Source organism: Zonotrichia albicollis, chromosome 1 (genome assembly GCF_047830755.1).
Source record: "Zonotrichia albicollis isolate bZonAlb1 chromosome 1, bZonAlb1.hap1, whole genome shotgun sequence".
Taxonomy (NCBI): domain Eukaryota; kingdom Metazoa; phylum Chordata; class Aves; order Passeriformes; family Passerellidae; genus Zonotrichia; species Zonotrichia albicollis.
In genome coordinates this window covers 10,252,681-10,275,438 of record NC_133819.1, presented here as the reverse complement: position 1 = coordinate 10,275,438, position 22,758 = coordinate 10,252,681, and the positions used below count along the sequence as shown (strand labels likewise).

At 40.1% G+C, this 22,758-nt stretch overlaps 1 protein-coding gene across 6 annotated transcripts in view; it reads left to right on the top strand.

Moving 5' to 3' along the window:
- Positions 1–22,758, top strand: part of DIP2C (disco interacting protein 2 homolog C) — a 310,834-nt gene that overhangs the window by 276,091 nt on the left and 11,985 nt on the right. For 4 of the 6 annotated variants that reach the window (XM_074554492.1, XM_014269188.3, XM_005480400.4 and 1 more), the window contains 3 exons: positions 3,381–3,410; positions 5,105–5,166; positions 21,588–21,645. In XM_074554492.1, coding sequence (XP_074410593.1) covers positions 3,381–3,410; positions 5,105–5,166; positions 21,588–21,645 — 150 coding nt within the window. The remainder of the gene's footprint in view (positions 1–3,380; positions 3,411–5,104; positions 5,167–21,587; positions 21,646–22,758) is intronic. The other 2 variants (XM_005480401.4, XM_005480403.4) reach the window with 1 other exon arrangement.

The window sequence follows — 22,758 nt, the reverse complement described above, 5'->3', positions numbered from 1 at the left end:
CTGACCCTTATCAGGTTCCTTCTCTGTGGGCAACCTCTAATACAACTTGGATATTTTCTGTCATACTTCTTGATTTCCAATTTTGTGGACAAATCCAAGGCTCAAATGTTTAACGGGAAAGGTATCCTGATTCTTCCAGAAAGATTTTACAGGTCACATCTCCAAAAAGAAGAGGAGGAAGTTGTGTATGTCCATGTGGATATATCTGTGTGTGTGTGATTCTGTGTGTCTGTGTGTGTATAGCAGAATTTAACATTTCATTAAAGATTACCTTGAAAAATAAATCATTGTGATAATCTCTTTGGTACAAAAGGATCTTAGTCTACCAAATTATCTTAATTTCCAGGTTGTGATCACTGACAGACTAAAGCATTGTCATTTGTATTCATTTCCTTTCAAACTGAGAGCAAATTTAGTGTTTCCTTTGATGTAGTCATTGCAGACTAGATTTCTAGAGATGTGCTTTTGAAAATAAATAATTCCCTCCATCTTTAGGCACTTAAATGCTATTAATATCTGACCTTTTAAGGCTGTATAGTCACAGATAATGGTCCAGGGATTAGTGAGATGAAAAGATTGAATCTAGCATATTTTAATTCTCATTACCTAGCATCTTAGCATTCTCAAGAGAGAGAGAGAAAAATAGATAGGAAAAGTAGCCGGTTTCTTACAACAGCACAGATGGTTCTCTAGGATTTTAACTGATTTCCATTTAAACAGTTGGAATAAATATTTTCATTTTATTCAACCTGCTACTCAATTTCAGCTGAAGGAAAACTTCTAGAAGTTGTTCATTTTCCTTAGTTAACCCTGAAAATGTACTAACAAATCTGTCCAAGCTAAGGAGAGCAGGATTCATCTTGATTCTTTTCTATCTCCTCTGAGTGAGACTGCAGGGTTAGGTGACTTATCCCATATCCATCAATAGTCCATGGAATCACAGAAATACTTCAAGAGACATCTCAGGCCCCCATCTGGGGATGGGATCCATCACCATCAGGAGATCTTCCTACCTTATTCTGTAGACTTTCTTCTTTAATGGTTGAAGTTACATGAAATGGATCCATTCCTCACTGTCTAGCAAAGAAATCTTTGTTACTCAGTTTAAGGCATAAAGTTAATATTTCTTTTTACTTAGTGACAGATCCCACTCCCTGAGGATCTTCCATATTAAAAGTAATAAAGGGTAGGTTTGCAAAGAGTGCCACAGGAGACCGTGCACTGTGTCAGAGGCATGATTCACACTCAGCAATGCACTACAGCTCTGGGTGAGCTCCCTCAGATTCTGTTTTATGATTCACCTTTGCTGTGAATCATGCCATGGAGTTCTTTTCACAGCTCCAGCAGCTGTGCCTGCGTGGGTGACATTGCCAAGTGCTCACCAAAATCTCCTCTCTGAGCATCGCTGGGACAGAAGCAGGCTCAGAGTAAACACTGAGGCCACATCCTTAGGCAGTTAAATAAAACCCTAAAAACCAGTTATTTTTAAATTCTTAGGGTTTCTGATAGCCTAGTTCCTGGTTTTTAACTTTGGAAAGGGAAGAAGACGAGAGCATGCAGCTTGGCCTTTGACTTGAGTGGAAATTAGGTGTGCACTGAGTCCTGGCATGTGGGCAGCCCTGCAGCCAACTTGTGGGGGTGGTTCTGCAAGCACTGAGGTACTTCAGGCAGTACCACCAGCTGGGGTGATACTTCAAGCAGTACCTCTGGTACTACAACAAGTACCACTTCAAGCAGTTTTGTCCTGCAGTGTTTGCCCAGAGAATAAAACCTGGCATATTTGCTGAGATTTGCTCAGACCAGGGATGGTTCAACAGTGGCAGCCTGTGCATGGGCAGAGATTTATTTATTCCAAGAGATGTGACTTATGATATACCCATTTTGAGGCAGAAAATTCTTTATGTCCCATTTCGTTTTCTTGAGCACTACCAGGCATATCCTAAGTAAACATCAGATACTCCAGAAGTTGTGTTGTTTTTTCCCTGTTACCAGCATAACAGATGCTCTCTATCTCTGTCTCTCAAAATAAATGTGCACAGACAAATTGAGTCAGTCATTCTGGTCTTGGCTTAGACTCTGCTTCCTTTGAAATACTTTTCAGAGTATTTCAGCTGCAACTGGCCACAGAAGGATGTTCCTGATAATTCAGCTGCTGTTTCTCAAGCTTAGTGCAAAGCCATATGAGATTCTGGTACTCTCAAAGTTCTTTCTGCACCTGCAGTATAGTCACAGGCAATGAATTATATAACTGCTGGATTTCAGTAATTCTCCTCCTTTCTTGCAGTTACACTGCAGTGTTCAGCCTGGATTATTAGTAATACCATTTTGGGGCATCAGTGCAATAAGCAGATCCATCCTATTTTTGTTAAATGTTTCATCTTCCTTTGCATCCAAAATAGACCTGTCTCAAGGTGCTGCTGTGGCAGCTTCCTGCACTCTTTAACTCTGCTGGCATTGAGGAGTCTGGTGAGAGGAATGTGGGATGCCAGGGCTTTCAGAGCTGTTTGTTTTCACAAGTCCTGGGGCAAATCCCACAGCATCCATCTGGTGCTGGATACTCCATGTGATAGTAGTGCCTTGGGACTACTCACCACTGAGGATTTTCTGTCTCTTTGCTGAGTTATCAGTCATGCTGGACAGCTGATGGGTTTCTATCAACTTTAAATTTAACTGTTCTTTATATGTATTCCACTGTTTACCATAATAAATAGGAATGAAGACTTCTTGAGCTCTGAAGTTACTCCATTTATTTATGAACTTCCAGTAGTTAGATTATGCACCAAGCTTTGATTTTATTTCACTTTAGGATCAGGTTAATCTGTATGCAAGAAGGTGTAAGTATCTTTTTCTGTTGTATACTAATTTTATTTTTTTTTCCAAAAAAGAGAGCTTACTTTTGATTTCCAAAGGACATCACTTACAAACTTCTGTTAATAGTAAAATGGCAGACCTGGAATTTGCAATGGAATAAAGTGCATTAAAATAGGAGGGCCATAATGTTTAATGACTTCAAAACCAAAAACAGCAATAACAAAAAAATCAGTATGCTAGACATATGTTTTCCACTAACAACATTGTCTGTAGTGTCCTAAAACCATTTAAATCTGTTTGTCCAAGGTTAGCAGTCTACAGCTGTCTCTTCTGTTGCTCTACTAAAATGTTGACACCTCATTTTTTACTTTTTTTAACCTTTAATGGTATAATGGTTAATTTGTAAAATTCCTGTATTTGACATTGTTTTTCTTTTTATTTTACTCCCTGCTTTTTGCATTCTCCTCTTTTGTTTCTCCAACCCTTCATTCCCATTTTTTATTATTATTTTTGTCTTGTGTTACCTTCTTTCCTTCTCTCCCTCATCCCTGCTATTCCTGCTGCTATAGCCTCACAGGCTGGGGAAGCTGGCCGAGCAGGTAGGGGATTTTCATGTTCCCTCAATACCCACCTATCAGCTTCCAACAGTGGGACAGACTAGAAATTGAGTCTGGAGATTTGGGGATTTTCAGATCCTTCTATAAAATTATAAATAAGTCCAGTATAGCTTTATCTGGATGCAGGTTTCATCAAATATCAGATGTCCATTGTAACTATTTCATTCATGCTGAAAATAATAAATACCATAGTGATTGTCTTTGATTTTCAAACTTGACCGTCTCCATTACTTTACGAATACAAATCAGTTTTACTTTTATTTTTAAAAATAACCAATTTTTCCTTGGTTTTGTTTTTTTCTTTTCAACATTGCATATATTTCAAATAAGTTCTCCACTCAGCACTAGTCTGTTACACTGCTGAGTTTACCAGTAGACTGAAAATCGTGTCGTTAATAGCTAGAGAGGATTTTGTACCTTGTATTGTGTATAACAAGCTAAAGAGGCTAACATGCATGTGCAGCTCTATTACTCTGTTCTCCTCTGGTGGTGGGTGATGATCAGAACCTCCTCAGTAAGTATCAATTAGTAGTGGTAACATTTCTCCCCCATAAATACAAAAACTAACTATTAGTGGGTCTGGGTTGCAACTTTTAGTGCTCAAAAAATTGTGGAACAATCAGCCAGCATTGCAAAAATGTAAATTTTAGCCCTAGACATTCCTAATGTGAACAATTATACTCTACAGTGCATCCCAAATGGGACAGAAATCACTAGGAGTTCATGCTGCCTGCTGGTTGAAGTAGTAGACCTCTAAATAACTGCTAAAGGAGTTTGTGCATCTGGAGTTCACCAGGTTTAGGAGAATTCCTGTGCTGAAAAGAAAATTTCCAACGTGCCAGCGTTCCAGAATGAAGTTGTGCTTTTCTTCTAGCTTTGTGTTTAGCAGTAGCACAAGGTCTGCAGCAGAGAAGAGAGCCCTAGCCTGGAGCATTGAGAATTCACATGATGTTCAGTGGTGATGAGCTTGAAGTTTCGGATGAGGGCAGATCATAGCAGGCTGCAAAACTGCAGAAAAGCTGTGGGTGGAAAGGCCCAAAGACTGCATCATCTCTGCATGAAAGGAAACTAAAATTAGTCTGCCTCTTTTCAAGTACCTAAATATTGTGACATAAAGCAAGGGTTTAAATTATGCAGTGGAAGACTGAAAAGGATCAGAAAAATCACTCAACAGACCTTCAGTCCAGATTGGTTCATGTCATGCGTGCTACCTTTACTATCTTTAGCTTTAAGTATATTCTCTGTTGCATGTATAGAAGACTCAGTAAACCATGCTTCACACTCCTGACCATGTGCTTCTGCCATTAAACTGTGTCTCCTCAGCAATTTCCGCCTTCCTTTATATAGCAAAATGTGTTTAACATTTTTTGTATGTATCCATGTGCTGATTACTTGGCCTTTTGTAGCAAATAAAACCTCTGTTGACATGTGTTGGTTAAGTAGTCTGACTGCTTGATGTTTTTCTGAACTCCAAGGTGACAAGTACCTGATGGTAGGTATTTTTCCAGTGCTTGTTCTGATTCTGTAAAGCTGAGCTTTGATTGATGAATACCTTAAATATAACTTGTCATTTGATTAGCATAATTAGCACTGAAATGAATGTTTGGTTATTTGGGGGGTAAAACTCTTCTCCTCCCAGCCCTCAGGTTCTGATTAGCTGATGTTGTTGTTTGCAGGGAACATCTGGACCAGATCCCACCACAGTGTATGTTGATATGAGGGCACTGAGGCATGACAGGTCGGAACCACCTTTTTCTTTTTCTCTCTAATACACACAATTAACAGAGTTTCTAACAAGAAAGCTGCTTACAGCACACCCCATGGACCCTGGAAACCATTGCAATAATAAATTATTTGTGTTGCCTCCTACCAGTCAGCAGACACAGACATTTATATTGGTTAATTAATTTTACCTCTGGTAAAACTGAGACATCTAACATCACTACAGCAATGACTAACAAGGCTCCTTGCCTTATTGCCACCAGGATTTCATGACACTTGTGTTCAGGTGGTGCAGCCCAGCCAGTCCCCACAAACTGGAGTCCTTTTGGCTTCACAGAGTTTTCTCCTGCCTTGGCAGCTCTTTGCCTGTCAGATCATTGTGAGTTTGCTGCAGTCCTTAATACTGCAGGACTGTGAGGGGATGGATTATTTTCTTCAGCCATTGTGAGCAACCACATTCTGTAATTGGGTTTTTTTCAGTTCCATCTTGAGTGTTAGATATGTATACAAGGAGTGAGAAATAAAATTTATCACTTAGTGATTGGAGGCAAGCTCGAGATCTCAGGTGTCATTTTAAAAAACACCCATGCACATATATTTAATTTTTCCAATATTCTGGTCATGAGTCTCTTCACAGAACTGTAACAAACCAAGGAGTTTTCTATGAACTCTGGAAAAGGTGAACATTTAATTAACAGTCCTGGTTCCCTTAAAAAATCATTATCCAAATAGGGAGTTTCTTTGTTCTTTCATCCTTCTCAAAAACTCAACAGAGAATTTGCCCCCCACCTTTGGTTCTATCAAAGTGCAAAGGGCACTGGGGGCCCAGATTACCCACTGGGCAGTTAGGTCAGATAGACATGTAGGGATTTTCTTGTTGCACATGGAGTTTGGCAGGTAGAAGAAAAGAGCTGCAAGATGTTTGACTCATGATTTTTTTATTCCTTTTGCACACAGTGATTCAGATAATAACATTTAGGTTTGATCTGTCCTTTGGGACACTACTGTCTGCATAACCCAGCCACAGAAAGTCAGTGTTCCTGGCCCAGCAAGTGCAGTAGTGTAGAGACAGAGTCCTCGTCATAATCAACCCAGAAAAGGAAAAAGACCTTCTCTAGAGAAAGAGAATGTAACATTCACAGTCAATAAAAATTATAAATATTCAAGAAAATATATGTTTAGAGAGAGGAATTAAGATTTAAAAAATCTTAAGATTTTAATCTTATAATTTTATAAGAAAGAGAATGTAGCATTCACAGTCAGTAAAAATTATAAATAATTTAAAAATGTGTTTAGAGAGAGGAATTAAGATTTACTCTTCATGAAAGTTGCATAAACCTGGGTATACTATTTCCCTGCTTTAGCATGTCATTGAGAAGTGAGCATCATTACCAAGATCAGGCTTTGCAGTGTGTTAATTTATATTTATATTTATAATTTATATTAGTGACTAGTTCTACAGAACATGAAAGATGGTCTTTAGAGCTGGTTCTCATGGCTGGTAATGCAGATTTTAATTTGATGGTTTAAAGTTGTGCCTCATTTACCCAGTCCTGCAGTATTTGGAATTAGATTAGTGGGTCATAAATTAAGGGAGAAAACAACTCTATTGGACATAGTCTCTTCCCACTTGCTGTTTCTAAGCATTTTAGTGGAACTGAATGTCCCTTTTACTTAGCAGTATCTGAAACATCCCTGTAAATATCTGTGAGACCACAGCGTAGGAACCCACAGAGTCTGTGCAGGCCAGCCAGTCCCCCAACAATATGAACATTTTACACTGCGCACTTAATGCAAGAAAATGTTTTTCATCATTTGTGTTTTAGAAGATATTTTTCAGGGTCTGAGACTGAACATATGGTTTTCTTCTTGGCATGATAACACTCTCTAGTTGCTTCAAAAAACAGCTGTAGTTCATCTCTTTGAGATTATTCAAACCCTGTCCACATCCACAAAAATTAATAACCAGTTTCAATACCACTATTTCAAGCTCATCTGGTAATTACAGGCTTGAGCACTTCACAGCTCATGAAAATGTCATTTTCTTGTGGGTGTTTAGGTCAAAATACCTGTGCTGGGTACAATCAGTGTGGAGATTTAGGGGTGCTTGTTTGACCCAGCTAGATGTTTCTTTCCTCCCCTTGGATTTGGGTGATTTCCTTTTTAGGCCAGGGTGGAGCTTTTCAAACCCCTTTTTGTGCGTGTCCCTGTGAGGTTTTGAGCTCACAGCTTGGGTTTAGCTGCTGGGGCTCTGGCCATGATCCTGGGCTCACCTGGAGGTTCAGGAACCTTGTGCCAAGGATGCCACCACGGGGTCAGTGCCTGGAATCAGTTCTGGCACTGGAGAAAGGTTTGGATGCCTGGCTGAGAGCTTTTAGTGCAGCTCTGGGTGCTCCAGCTGCTCAAGTAGCATCTCACATGGAGTGCCATGGTGTTTGTGAGTCCCAAGGGGTGTCCCAGGCACCCTGAGCTGTCTCAAATGGCATTAAACACCTGTTTTTGGAATCTAAGCAGCACAAAAAGCAAGAATATACAGCTCTGGCTTGCTGTTGGGTGGCAGGATATCATTGTACTCAAAATTTTACTGATTTTCTACAAATCAGGGTGTGCTCAGGATGGCCTGAGGAAGGAGTGAGCAAAGACAGGCAAGTCCCACAGAGGCTTTTAATGAAACACAGAGGCTTTTAATGAAACACAGAGGACTCCTGAGTTTTCTGCCAGGTGGGTGATGTGTCCCTGCAGTGCAGTTTGCAGGGACCACAGAGCTTAGCTCAGGTCCAAGCGACAGAGGAGGTGGATTCCTGCTTCCAGCATAGCACAGAGGTGGATTAATGCTTCCAGCAGGTGGATTCCTGCTTCCAGCACAGCTCAGAGGCTCCTGGCTGCTGCCCCCTGTGCAGCTCTGTGTGCCCAGGGCATGCCCAGGGAGGGACAGGCAGCAGAGCTCTGACCTGCTCAGGTTTTTGCTGCATTTCTCTGCCTCTGGGAAAGCCATTTTATTCTCCTTCCCCCACAAAATAGAGAAAATAAATTTAATAAATATATATATTCCTGTCCTGCTTCTAAAGGCCTCTTGTTAGACTGTTCCATCATATTTCTGACCAGTCATGCTCTCCTCAGAAAGCTTCTCAGGTGGTTAAGCACAAGGTGCCTAAATATGCTAAAAGCTGAGAAGTGCTTGGAAGATAAAAAAGGGAGAGAGTGAGAGAGAGAGAGCCTTTTTTCATAATGCCAAAACACCAGATACTTGAAAGATGGTGGCTTTTGCAACATTTGCATCCTTTTGTACGATAAAAATGTAAATTTGAAGCCCAAGTGTCCTTTGTATCTGGAGGGTTCTAAAACGATATGCACTTGTAGTTATAAAATGTCCAGCAAAAAACACATTTCTGATATTAAAATTAAAATTTCACAGCTTCTTCATCCTTAACAGCAGCTTAGTTTTTGGTAGAAAAGCTATTTATTGGCAAAACAAGCCAATTCATCAAACTGAGAATAAACCAAATTATATCTTTCTTTCCCATCAACAGGGCAAAAATATTTTTGTGTTCTGCAGCAGGTCAGGCTGGATTCTCAAATGTTTCAGTATATTTGTAAACATCCTAAACCATACTTTTTTAGACCCATTCAAGGCTGTTTTCAAAAGTTACTGTTTTAATCTGATAATACATTGAAATTACCTTAAATTTGAAACTAGCAGGGATGATTTAGAAATAAAATAACATTTAAAATATTGAAATATTTTTAATTCTTTGAATTGTTTCTCAGATTTTTAACATAAGAATTTCTTTTCCTAGGTATCTGTACCTTTCATAGTCTAAATGTTTTATAGAGAATTTCCTCAGGAATTTTAAATAGTGAGCTGAAGGATCCATCTGGTGACAGCTGAGGGAGATCATTCATCTTCTCCTGAAGTTGAAACTTCATGCAAATCCTGTAAAGATAAACATCCCCTTGCATCCTAATATTCTTTTCTAGATCAAAACTTTATCCATTTAAAAATATATTAAAACCTCTGTTCTGCCCTAAGCAGAGCAAGGAAAGATCTACTTCGATATTGAACTTTATTTTTAAAAGGATAAGAAAAGCAAAAGGAAACATTTTCATTGCAATCTGTCTACCCCCAAAAGCAGATAAAAAGTCACCAGTCTTCTTGTTCAGTAGCAAATACTGACAACTTAGGAGCTTTAATGTAGTGGAGGCTTGGACTCCCAAGGGGAGAGAGCCACAAACAAGTCACAAATGTGCTGATGAAAATCTAGAAACCATTTGCATGCATTTCACATAGACAGTTCCCCCTTATTTTGACTACAAATTGTATTTAAACTGTATATTGAACTGCATTGACATTTTATATCAAACTGGGCAAGAATGAAGACTTTCAGCCAGTGCCGGTAAACAGTTTTCTGTTTTATTTGATGCCATCTCTGGCTTCACACATGCAGACATCCCTTCCCATCTTATCCTGTCTTCAAACTTCAGTATTCCATTTGGTGAAATAATAGGTGCATGAAATGATCTTTTAAATTATTCAGTTTCATCTAGTTAAGTCTGTAGGGTAATAAAGATGGGAAAATTAATTTATTACTCTCTTCTGTGGTTTACTAGAGCTCCTTTTGAGCTACATGTAAGGGTGAGCTGCTGGGATAGACAGACATGGTGAGGCAGCTGGCACCAAGGAGGGGCTCAAATCCAGGTGTGGGATATTGCCAAACAGACCAGAAGCAAAAATATGTATTTGGGTTCAAGTTACTAATTTGTCAGTCTGGCTATTATTCAATTGAGGAATGAGATTCATTGTGATATCCACAGTCTTTCATTGAAATTCTCCCACTCCATCATTAGAGCAATTATTTTATTCTGATTACCCTCTTTATTAAACAAGCAGTCTGTGGAGCTGTACAAAAATAGGTATCTTTTCCCATGTGGCCACTGGTATCTTCTTGGACTGATGCAAATTAATGTAGCTCTTAAAAAATTACCTTGTATATATTTAGTTTGTCATTAGCAGGGTCGATTTCTTAGGAGGTCATTTGTATGTTGTACTAACAATAATAAGCAAATCTTACTTTTTGTTTTGGATTCCAAGAGTATTCAGAGTTCTCTGAACTTCCTTCAGACTTGCTCAGACATTGTCTCCCTGACAAAGCTGTTCTCAGATTGGCAGTTCTGAATCTCATTCCTCAAGAAAAGATGGGAGCACTTGTAGCATTTCAAAGAAATGAGAAAACAGTTACTTAGGATTTATTTTTATAGATCGCTTATACAGTGAGCCCAGTCTCAAATCCAGGCTCTGTCAAAAGGAATCAGTGAAGGCTTTGGCTTCATTTTAATATATTCCAGAATTTCAGACTTCATGCAGGAGCAGAAAAATAGCCTTTTATTATGGCTGTCAATTGTTTATCCTTCTCTGCATTTTACTGAAACTTTCATGTTATGTATACATTGTTTGGGGTAATACCAAACAGCAAAGCCACAGGAGCTTTTTTCCCTTATTCTCAACCACTTCTCCTCCATCTACCTTGAAAAATACTTTTATTAAAGAGTTACCACAGGAAAGAACTCCTTAGCTGAGTTGATAGTGAGCTGTAGCCCCAGCAGTGTCTGTAGCACAGCCAGGGTGTGGAGGGGAACATTTTATATTCACACAGGAGAACACACAGGGGGAGGTGTGTCAGAAGGAGACTTGCTAATAGCAAGTGACAGTGAGATAGTCACCTTTTGTGCAAATTTAATGGATTCATCCTATTTGAAAGCCATTGGGCAGTGGTAGCAGAAGAGAAGCGCTGAGGATTTCTCCCTTGGTGCTGGGGGGAGCAGGGCTGTTCCTGCTCCTGCACTGGGTTACAGCACACAGAGCCCAGTCAAGGTTAGAGAAAATCAAAGTCCTCAGTGTTCACTGTGTGGGGTCCAGAGGGGTGGTTAAAATCCATCCCTGCCCCCTGTGACACCCATTCAGCATTTCCCTTGCAGGGAGGTTCTGAAGGCAGAGGGCATGGGTTGTTTTGGGGTGTAAAGCTCCATGTACCTGGTGGACTGTTCAAAACAGACCTCCCATGTCACTGTTGTCACAGTGCTTTAGACACAATAAGCTCATTTTGCCTATGGAATTGTCAAGTGCTCCCTCTAGCACTGCCATTCCTGTCACCCTGAGTTTCAGGGATATTCTCATATGGGTGGCTCCAACTCCAACTTCCACACATCACCCGTAATTTTTTTGTAATTTTGTGCTGCTTTAGCTCTTTGCATGTTTTTCTGTTATCACAGAAACGGTATTTTCATGGAAGTGAAAAGATTTGCACCTTATGGAGTCAGTAGAAGTAACTCAGCTGAGAGAAGGGCCTGAGGACTTTAAAATTAAACCCGAGTCCCTCAAAGATTTACAAAAAGAAATGATGCAGTTTGGTTTTGAGGACTCTTTGTAGAACTGCCTGGCTTTTAGGCATTTTGCCTATTAGCTTTCAGAATGTTATTTGTGAGTGTAAGCTCTTTGTCATGGTACTGGCAAAAGCCTCCTTCTTTTTCATGTTTTTCCTCAGGAGAAGATACAGCCTTGGCCTTTCAGCAGCATTGTGCTTTCTTTCTGCCATGCAAACACTGCTGTCTCAAAAATCCCCCTGCTGTTGTTTCTGATCTATGGGAAACAGATCTCCCAGAAAGAAAAGTTCATTTGGGCTGATAAGCATCATGTGAACACTCAGTTCTGGCTCAGAGAAATCCCAGTCTCTCTGGAGAGGAGGAAAGATTCTCTCTTGCTGTTCTGATTGCATCAGGACAACTTGTTTAATCTCTGTACACTGAATAGTCAGTGATTAGGAATAAAGCTGATGGCCTGGGAAACTGCAGAGGGGAAAATATTGTTGAAGAAATTGTACTGTTCACCCATGAGGGTCCAGAGTTATAACCAAATTTGTAAATATACCTTTTAAAGGGCTTTGAAAGCTCTCTCATGTTTCCAGGCATGGCACAACTTCTGTGCAGGGCAGAAGAAAGGGAGAAATGTCCAAGAACAAGGGGGGTGAAAGCCCTACAAAGTAATTTTTGTGCTTTCCAAGGCAAGATTACTTGTCACTGAAGTATTTCCTCCCTTGACACAAGCCCATTTCTTCCTTGATGAAATCATCTTCAAGAGAAAAGCTTATCATGGTTTTAGTGGAACAGGACAATAAGAGTTGGCTCCAAATATTTTTGAGAGAGGATGTGGTTTAGCATAATTAACTACAAATCAAGAAATTCCAGTTCTATTTCCCTGGATGACTTAGAGGAAAGAGAATACTGCCCTGTGTATCAAGTATGACAGAGACAAAGGGAAAACAAAAAGCTGTAGCTGTCCAGGAAGGTGGGGGTACTGCAGTTAAACAGTTATTGTGTTACTGTTTGCAAGCAGCATTTGCATGTCATTCTTCCACAATGAGTAAAAGAACCAGATGGAAAATGGTTCCTTTTTTTTACAAAGCAGTTTTGAGTGTAACATTAATTTTGCTGAAATTACAAAATTTTGAAATTACAAAATCTCAGTAAAATTATTGGGAATTTCACTGCTTATTACATTTCCAACTTACTAAAATACACCAACATATTTATTCCTGAAGAGTATCTGATACTGTTTAAAAAAATGATTTTCCATTTCCAAGTGTACTGAGTTTCTTTGCTGTTACAGGTCCTTCTCTTTCAATTATGCTTCTCATGGAAGCTGGAAATAGATAAAACAAGCTGGCTGCTCAGATTTCTGAGGAAGACTTATTGAAATGTCTTCCCTTTTTTGTTACCTAAAGGCCATAATTCTTTCTTTCTCTCTCCCAGACTTTGCCATGAGTCTAGCTGCACAGTTACAGGAATGTCTTAATAAAATGGAATTTTGATTCTTCCATTTTTTATTCAAGTAAGGTATTTGATTTTTGCTGATACAGTATTCTGAAACAATTTGCTTTCCTTCATTTTGGTCTATATTCTTAATGGAATGCTAAACACTGATTCTTTAAAAGTGCCAAGTGATCAGCATAGGGTACATTTGCTGTTTCAGCAGTGGAGGAAAATGTGCAGCTTTCCCACATTGCAGCCTTAGAGGGCATTTCACAAGGCATCTGCTTTGGAAAGGGAAATAATGAATATATGTAAGATTTGGAACAAGGCTTTGTAGCTCCTGCAGCTCAAACCACAAACTGTGCTGTAAGAGATGGAGCTTCCTATGTGCTCTCCATCCCCCTTTCTGTTCCCCTCTTCTCCTGCCAGCCTTTGCAGGAGGACAGGGCCTTTGCCATGCCACACACTCAGTTTTTGTGACAAATAATTCAGCACAGGGTGCTGTGCTGCCAATTACATGAGAGATCCTCAGGCACTCACTTGGCTCCTCTTGTCAGTGAAATCTTTGACTGAAGGAAAACTGAAGGAATGGTTGGGCTTGGGAAGGAGAGCTCTGAATAGTAAAAGTATTCTTTATTTGTATAAGGATACAACACTAATTTGGCTAGAGATGTGATACCCTTTTAAATGGCTCCTTTCAATGGATCTTAATGTGTTCCTTCAAGCCCAACTTGTCCTTTTTAATATGGCATCTAATGGAAGTGTCTGTGAGCAGAAGATGAACTTGTGTAAGCCAAGAGTCTCAAGAAGCTCAGCCCAGGTTCCCAGGGAGTCTCCTGTGACAGGACAGTCCCTTTTCAGGGCCTGCAGATGTACAAGGCTCTGCAGGTTGGTTTATCTGCAATGTCCCTGGTTGTTGTTAAGGAGAACTTTGTGCAGATTCTTTCCCAAAAAATGCAGGTTGTGTCAGCTAATGGTGGCAAATTTGGAGGTTATAGCAAGAGAAGGGGACAGCTTAAAGAAAATGACTCGATTTCAAAAACTCCACCTTTAATTACATTGTGGGAATGTAAAATATGAATATTTCATTAGCAATGTTAAAATAATTTCCATCATTTGTTAACAACAAATAAGCTAATTCCATTAGCTTAGGATGTTTTTAGATCCCAAGTTCATTGTAATTAAATTTTTCCCTGTATGTGAAGTCTCTTTAGAGATTAGGACTAAGAAGACAAAGGGTTACAAAACAGAAAAAGCATATTGCATTAAAGAGAATTATCAGATCTCAGCTGTGATTATGAAAATGCTGTAAAAACAATTAGTAATAAACGCCATGTCCTGGGAGGTTTGTAATCTGAGTAAAAAGATAACAGCTGTGAGCAGCTTTATGTCTGGTTTTGCAAAGCTAAACCTGAAGCACAGAGAAAGGTGATGCTGCACCTGATGGTGCTTGAGATGCAAGGTGGGAGACCAAATTCTCCAGAGTCCTGGTGCACTGCATTCTCTTGAAATAGTTGTATACTGTGCTTTAAACAGTGTCCAAGGTAATTTAAACAAATTTAATGTGTGATGGCAGCTAAACATTTTAAAGCTGAAAGCAAACATAACCTTTTTTACATATTCCCATAATCTTTTATGATAAAATTGCTGTTGCTTTTTTAATATGTGAAGCTTTGAGTGTTCCCTTCCTGAACCAGAGTTCCTGCCCCATTTTGATTTGTTTGCAGCTTTCTGAGCTGTCTTAAATCATTGTGTAACTTTTTCTGCTTCTTTGTCCAGCCATCTGAAGGATTGGAAACTCTTAGCTTTTGACCTCGGAGAGTTTGGCACATGAAGTGTAATTTAGGTCTATAGTGAAAGATTCCTTTGCATTAAAGGAAATGATTTAGTGCTAATTCTTGTTGATTATCAAATTAACAGGATTAAAATATGTCCTAAGCATACAGAAAGTTTAATGGTTGTTCATTCAGTTGGTTAAAGTTTGCCTAAATCCCAAAGCCCTTTTTCAGTCTCAATTGTATTTATCCATTATTTGAATATATCATGGGATAGGAGAAAATCTGCTCTGGGGAAACCAGGATGATGCAGGGAAATGTCTTAATTATCTACAGTTTCCCTTCAGCCTGTGTTCAGCTGTGCAATTTTCCTACTTTTCTGATTTGCTATTTGAACCTACCTGTCATTTTGGAAGGCAGAGCTTATGTTCTTTGATCCATATTTCCATTTTTTTCTGGCAGATGAGCTCATTGGCTTGTTAATTCTGGAATCATTTATGTAGAGACATTTTATTATTTGAGTAAAGAGAAAATGCACTGACAGTCCTGAGTGTCAAAGAGCCCTGACCCAGTCCAGACCCACTGTTACCTGTAGAAAATGAGAAGGGGCTGCAGCAGCCCTGTCCCACCAGGAGCCTTATCCAAGCACCATCTGAGACTGGACACTGATGCCTATCTGAAAGGTGTTGTTGATGGCAGCAGTTCTCAATGATTTGGGTCAGAACTGGGAAGTCACTGTACTCTGGATGTAGCCACATAAAAGGTCTCTGACATTAAATACCTTGCAATTTAGTTTTGGTTACAGTTTCTAATGAATTAGGTAGTTGGCTCCTTTTTTCACTGTAAAAAAGACTATTGTGTTGAATTCCTAAGAGTCAGTTTGGGCAGATCCTTTTCAGCTTAAGGAAGAAGAGTTTTCAAAGTGGTCAAAAAAATTAAGTTTTTAATTTTTGATGTGGGTGAAATTATTTTCAGTTTGGATAGTTAATTCATTTAATTTCAAAACAAAACAAAATGCACTGAAATATTAAGCATAAATAACCTCATTTTCTTACCAGCATCATTTTTTTTAGATTCCATTTTCAACTTCTGTAAATATTTAACTTCTTTGTTCCAGTTTAATACAGAAAAAATTTTAAAACATCACTATCTTGCAGGATAAGAAAATATCCACTCTTCCCCCACAAGCTTAACTTTTAATGCAGGATAATGGTCAGTAGATAAACTTAAGAAACAGGGCTGGAATGAAATCAGAGACCACTGGCTGTTGCTTTCAGCCACAGAAAGTCTGTGGGCAGGGAGGGGGCTTGAATACATTGGGTTATGTGTTCATCACATACTGTTTGGCTTCCTCTAGGCTTTGTTGCTGGAGGTTTTCAAGAGTGGCAGCATCCAAGAACAGATGCTGAAAGAATTAGAGTGCCAAATAGCTGGTGTGAAAGAAACCAAAGAGTTGGGCTTGCAAGCTGGCATGGCTGTGGAGTGCCATGGTGTGAGAGCTGTGCCATGGTGTGAGAGCTGTGCCATGAGTGAGAGCTGTGCCGTGGTGTGAGAGCTATGCCATGGTGTGGTGTGAGAGCTGTGCCATGGGTGAGAGCTGTGCCATGGTCTGAGCTGTGCCATGGTGTGGTGTGAGAGCTGTGCCATGGTCTGAGCTGTGCCATGGTGTGGTGTGAGAGCTGTGCCATGGTCTGAGCTGTGCCATGGTGTGAGAGCTGTGCCATGTCTGAGAGCTGTGCCATGGTTTGAGAGCTGTGCCATGGGTGAGAGCTGCTCCAGGCAGAAGGAGGGCTTGGTGGGAGAGGCAGGGAAATAAATCAGAGCTGCAGATGATGGGAGTGCCCACGCCTGGCTGAAAGAAGGTGCTGGCACACAGGCAAGGAGGAAGAGGGCAATTGCCATGCCTCAGCTTGAGGGAATGGCTATAAAGGACAGACAAAAGTTCAAGATGTGGGGTTTGGCCAAGTGGTCGGATAAAAGGCAATCTCTTCATAAGGCAATGAGTTATATTGAAAGAGAATGGGGACACTGGGGAAAAGATCCTTTGAGTTGGATGTGGAGAGGTAGAAATAATAAGAGGAAGCTGAGACTGGTTCATGCCAAGCATCACAGAGTGAAGAAGGTTCCTGGATTTGAAATAAAATTCATCTGAGAAATAAGGCCTGAAAGGAAGTGGAAGAAGCCCCATCATTTGGAATACTCTTAACAGAAGTAGGCAAAGCACTCAAAAGTGCACTGCAGGGAGCAGCCTTTTTTTGGCAGGCAGCAAGACTTGGATGACCTCATAGCTTCTTTAATCTCTATTAAAATCACAGAATCCAAACTCTCTCTGAGCAGCAGCACAGCCAGCTCTGAAGGATTGCCCAGTTTTGGCACTGTCGTCCTGCTCAGTACCACTCTGCATGTGCCAGCCCCTGCAGATTCCCAAGGCAAGAGTTAATAGCTCTGCTGACAAACTCTCTGATTAGTGAGGAGCACTAGCAAGCTGTGCAGTGTATTTTGGAGAGTTTTCATCACCAAATGAACCAGATCTAAAATGGAGCATAAAGAAAATTTTCAGTTTCAGAAAGACATTGTTGCTGCATTTTGATACCCCTTTGCTGCACAGTGATGGCAGTGCCTGGTTAGTTATAGCTGGCCAGTTCCTGTTCTGAAGTCAGATTTCAGCCCTACTTTTCTATAGTAATTGTTTGATTTAAAGAAGATGAAATATGTTCAACATATTAAATTGTAACAAGAAAAGAAGTTGGCACATACTGGGGGTTTAGCTGCATTCCCCATTAAATCCCAGGAACCAGACTTTGAAACAGTTTTCTCAACTCTACAGCTCCAGTGAGAGAATTTTTTAAGAAAATGTTCTTAAGAACCAGTGGAAAAAATGTATGAAAAATATACTCTTCTGTGCTGTTCTGTGTAAATATTACAGTTTCATTGCATTTCATCCCTGGTTATAGCTTTGCAACAGTGAAACAATTCTTAAACATCTTCTGTCCCCCCCTTCCAATCAGATAATTTAGGGGGGAGAATCCCTGTGTCTGCCCCACATTGTGTGGCTCATTTCTGTTTTCCCTCTCAGCTTGGCGGCAAACCACCAGAAGGTGCAGAAGCAGCTTTCACACCCAAGGGCAGCATGTTTCCTTCCATCCACTTGATTTTCAGGCTCTTTGCCAGCCTGGCTCTAGTGCCATGTTCCCCTGTGCCCTTCCCAGCAGGACTGGGCAGCAGCAGAAAGCAGCAGGAAAGCTCTGGGCTCACTTTGTGGGAGATTGTTTGCATTCCCAACAAAGAAACAGGGCTTGCCCTTCCTGGAGCTGCACTGCCTGGGAGTGGGTTGGGATTTTGGGGAATTTGGAGAGGGATTGCTGCCATTGTGCCAGGGAGGCTGCAGGGAGCTGTGTGCTTCTTTGCCAGCATCACCTGGCTAATTCAAGTGTTGTTTTTAAGGGTCTGATAGGCCCTGGGCTCTGCATTTTTATATTGCTATCAGAGCAGTCTTGATAGTGATGCTGTTTGCTCAAGAGGGAAGCACAGAAGTTTTTGATTGTGTCTGCATTTTTCAATGGAAAAAGGGAAATCTCTTGAGGAAGAGTGGGAACAATTGAATTATTTTATGCTGAGGCACAATAAAACGCATTTTAAAAATTATTGCCTAATGCCCATGATTTATTCACAGTATCTAGTCACAGTAGAGTTAATGAGACTGCTAAGCTCTTAAAATTAGGAATGCACATGAGAGTTGCTAACATCAGAATCGCATGTTTTACTTATATTTTTTTGAAATATCTTTGTGGCAAAGCATTTTTTATTATTTTTGGATTTGTTAGAGGTTTAACAATGTGTTCCCTAATGAATTGTGAGCTTAGCAGAAACTTTTAAAAAATGGATCCAAGGTTCTGGATGCTAAGAGGGCCCTCACAGAAAACCTCCAGGAAATGCTGTTTCTATGTTTAGTGCAGTGCCATGAAAACTGTGTAGGGATGTGAGGTGGGAAGCACAGAGTGGGAGAGGTTTAACAGAGCTGGAAAGTGAGAAATTGCACCTTCTGTGGATCACCATGTGCTAAAAAATCAGGCAAGGTTAAACTAAACAGGTGGAGAAGGGAACTAGAAGAATACTCCAGTGATAATAAGAGCAAGATGGGAAGCACGGGTGCTGAAAGCAAAGAGGGGATTGTCTGGTTTATCACTGTAGATTCTTTTCCAGTAGTCACACCACTGACCATCGAATCTGTTGCTTTATTATTTATGATTTTTCCTAGACCTGTAGTCCAGCAAAACTCATGGAGGCACATCTTAATGACAGGAGGGGAGCAAAGGCCACCAGTATCTCTGGGCAGCTGGGCAGTTCTGACTTACACTTGTCCTGCCCTGGAGGGTTTTCCCACTGTTATCCAAACAGAATTCTCTTTAAACCTCTCTTAAATTCCACAAAGTGCTTCCTGACCTTTGTTACTCTTAACAGTGCTTGTGGCTGAGGTTTTTTAAATTGTCTTTTTTTCAAGATTTTCTCAATTTCACAAATGTTTGTAATAAATAGGTAAAATAACTTTGTTAAAGGAGGTACCAAGCGGGTGAGATGATGACTATTTCTTCCAGGAGTAGCTGCCTGTCTGCAAATACCTACTGAAAGATTGGAGGTGTCAGTTGTTTGGAAGAACTCAGTTATAGGCATTCTCTATTTCCAGATGGATATGGATTTTACAGAACAAATATATATATACAAAGGCAGAAATATATAGGTGCTAGTAGTGACTGTCTTTTGCAATATTTGATTTCATTTCAACATATACAGAGTTATTTTTAAAACCCTTGCTGAATACTCCTAAATATTTATGATTTGGTTGTCATTTGTGTGGTTGCATGCCATTTGGTTGCCATTTGCTGCCGCAAGTGTGGCTGATGTAGATGTACCCTTTATGGAGCAGCATTAATTTAGGCTTGCACACACATTCTAGAGAGGCTCCCAAGGCCTGGCTTTCTGCTGCCCTGTGTCTGTGTCCCTGCATGGACAAATGGATTCTGTAGCTTCACTGCTTTTGCCATCAATCCAGTGGTGGCTCTGCAGCTTTTCAGCTCAGCAGGAAATGTCAAAAACACAGACATGTGTGGCACATGTAACACAGCAGTGTAAACAAGGGCAGAATAACATCAATGTAACACACAGAGGAGGGAATTAGTGCTTTAGGCTTGGTCTGGGAGTTTTGTGGCAGTTGAACAAGTGTTGAGAAGTGATTCCTGTTACACACCTTGTAAGTCAGGCTGCAGCTGCCCAACTGTGCCTGCTCCAGGCAGTGCCCCTTGTTGGGCACTTCACATCCTTTTCCTCTCAACACAACTTGGAAAAAGGTCTGAAATTCTTGAGTGTTTGGGTTGTATCTTTCTGTTAGTGAGAGGAGCTGTTCACACTGATGTGCAATATCTCAGGGCTTAGCCCTGCCCCATTCATCAAGGTTGAGAGACTTGCCAGAACTGCAGATAAAACACTATTCACTGTTCCTGCCTTGACCTCAACAGTCTCACCTTTTATAGAAGACTCTTGGAGCAAAGAAATAGAGGACAGAAAAAAAAAAAAAAGAGAGAGAAAGCTCTTTTTCCATCTCCTTTCTGCTTAGGGTCTGAACCTGCCAAAGCTTTGTTCTCCAAAGGGACCTCTAGCTGAGGTCTCTCTGTGCCTCAGCCCTTCTTTCCCAAACTGAGCACTGCCATGCTCTGGCTATAAAAAGACCTCAAAACAGTCAGAAAATGATCTATTGTGACTGCTCCTAATAGACTCAGCTTTATGATCAGTTTAATGGGATCCAGGTCTCCACCCATCTGCTCCTGCCTGTTTTCTTGTCTTCCTGATGTTTCATCTTTACCTTTTACTTGGTTGGCTTTTAGGCATCTTGTATTGTGGGGTTTTGTCTTTCTGGTGCCCAGGGCTGGGGGGAGGAAAGAGGTAAGAACAGTTCTTCAGACACAAGTCCACATTTAGCTTAGTTAAGTGGATTATGGATATTGTTCAAAAGCGGGAACTTGAAGGTTTCCATGGTTGTTAGAATTTTAAGTTACTTAGGATACAGGAATAACTAAATGTTACCAAATTTTCTTTGCCATGTACTGGCTGAGATCATCAGCTGTTTTAGAACTTGGGAGCCTCTTTCATTCTAACCTGCTGAGTACTTTTCTAAGGTTAAATGAGAAATTTCCTTCCAGACCATGATACCACTGAAGGAGAGATGACATTCCAGTTGATTTAGGGGAAATAACTTGTCTAAAAAAGGAAGAGAGCACAAGAAAGTCACACTCTGAGAATTGATCTGATCTCAGCAGTAATAACATTTTTCATTAAATTATTTTTTTTAAATATTAAAATGTTTATCGACCACTGTCCATTGAAAATAATTAAAAGATTGCAAATGCAGATTTGGAGCTGAGGCCAGGTTATGAGTTATTTTGATATGATTTTGATTTTAGCTGTCAACTACTTGTGGAATGTGGTTGCTCACTCAGCTCACATGCTTTTGTGTCTGTGCCCTGGCTTTTATGACGTTCTTGTGGGAAATCAATATTTTAGATCCCTCTTGTGCGTGGAATTCCATTTACAAAAGTCTATCAAAAACAAATAGAAGGCACCAACTACATTTGAAGAATTTATTATTTCAGAAAAAGTTCACACACATCTTTTTTTCATTATTTTCCCTCTGTAAATTTTGACTAATTTTACATATTGGGTCTGATTATGTTCCACATAACAGGATATAGGCTTCAACTCTTGCAAAAATAAATTAAACTCTGCAACCATTAAACATTCCTTTCAGAAATAAATGTTAATAAAAAGCAAATAAACACAACTGTGAATTATACATATTATTTTACAGAGTTCGTTTAGTTGAAAGAGGATCTCCACATAGTTTGCCTCTCATGGAGTCTGGAAAAGTAAGTACTTAAAGAAGATTTAAGTGTAACTTTTAAGGTCATATTTTCAGTAAATATCCATTTCTGTTCATTTTTACATGAATGTAGGACTGTGGAAGGCACCACTGGCTGTGCAGATTGATGTCCTTCCTTTACTGTTGAGGTTACAGCATGATGGCAGTAACTGATGCATTACTGCTCTCTCAGAACCTGTGCCTTGCTCTTTTATGCAGAAATCAATTCCCTCTTTTATGCAAAAAGAAGGTTTTTCCTTCCCTGTGTGTCATTCTTGAGGCAGCTGACAAATGGTGCAGGCAGGGCCATGGATGCAGAGCCCACTGCAGTGGGAGCTGGTCTGAGATGGGCAAAGCTGAGCTCACTGGTCACTGCAGAGGGACTGTCCCTGCTGGGGCAGCCTCTGGGGACAGGGGACGACAGAGGGGCAGCCTCTGGTGCTCTGGGGGCTCATCTGAAGCTTTTTGTGCACGGCTTTGCAGACATTCATGCTCAGAGGGTGCTCCATTTTCTGTTCTAGGGCTCAGCATCCACCTCTGTAGGTGAATCTCCATTGCATGAGGACTTTGGCAGGTGTGAAAAATGCCAGTCACTTGTTTTTAAAATTTTAAAAGTTTAATAGTAATAAAATGGTTATAAAAATAGTAATACAATTAGAGTAATAATAATTTGGACAGATTGAATTAGGACAATATGAGACAATAGAGACAAAGAGTTACTGACAGTCTGAGTACCTTTTTCTGGGCAGCATGAGACCAAAAAACGACCCACGTTAACAGAGGATTAACCCTTAAAAGCAATAGCCTGTTGCATATTCATACACTTCATGCATGATGCATAAATTCCATTCAAACACAGGATTCTGTCTGGTCATCATCATCTTCTGCCTCTGAATCCTGACAGCACCTTTGAGGGGGGGAAGAAGTTAATTTCTTCTTATAAGGGAGCAATAAATTCTTTTTATCTGAAAGATTTTAGGTGTCCTGTGGCTGCTATCTCGCTGCGAGTCCTTTCTTTAAAAAAGTATCCTACAGAGCATCGTTTCTATTTTAACATTTTTTATAACCCAAAACTATATTTAACACACTACTTAAGAGAATTAATACAGCATTGCTTTCT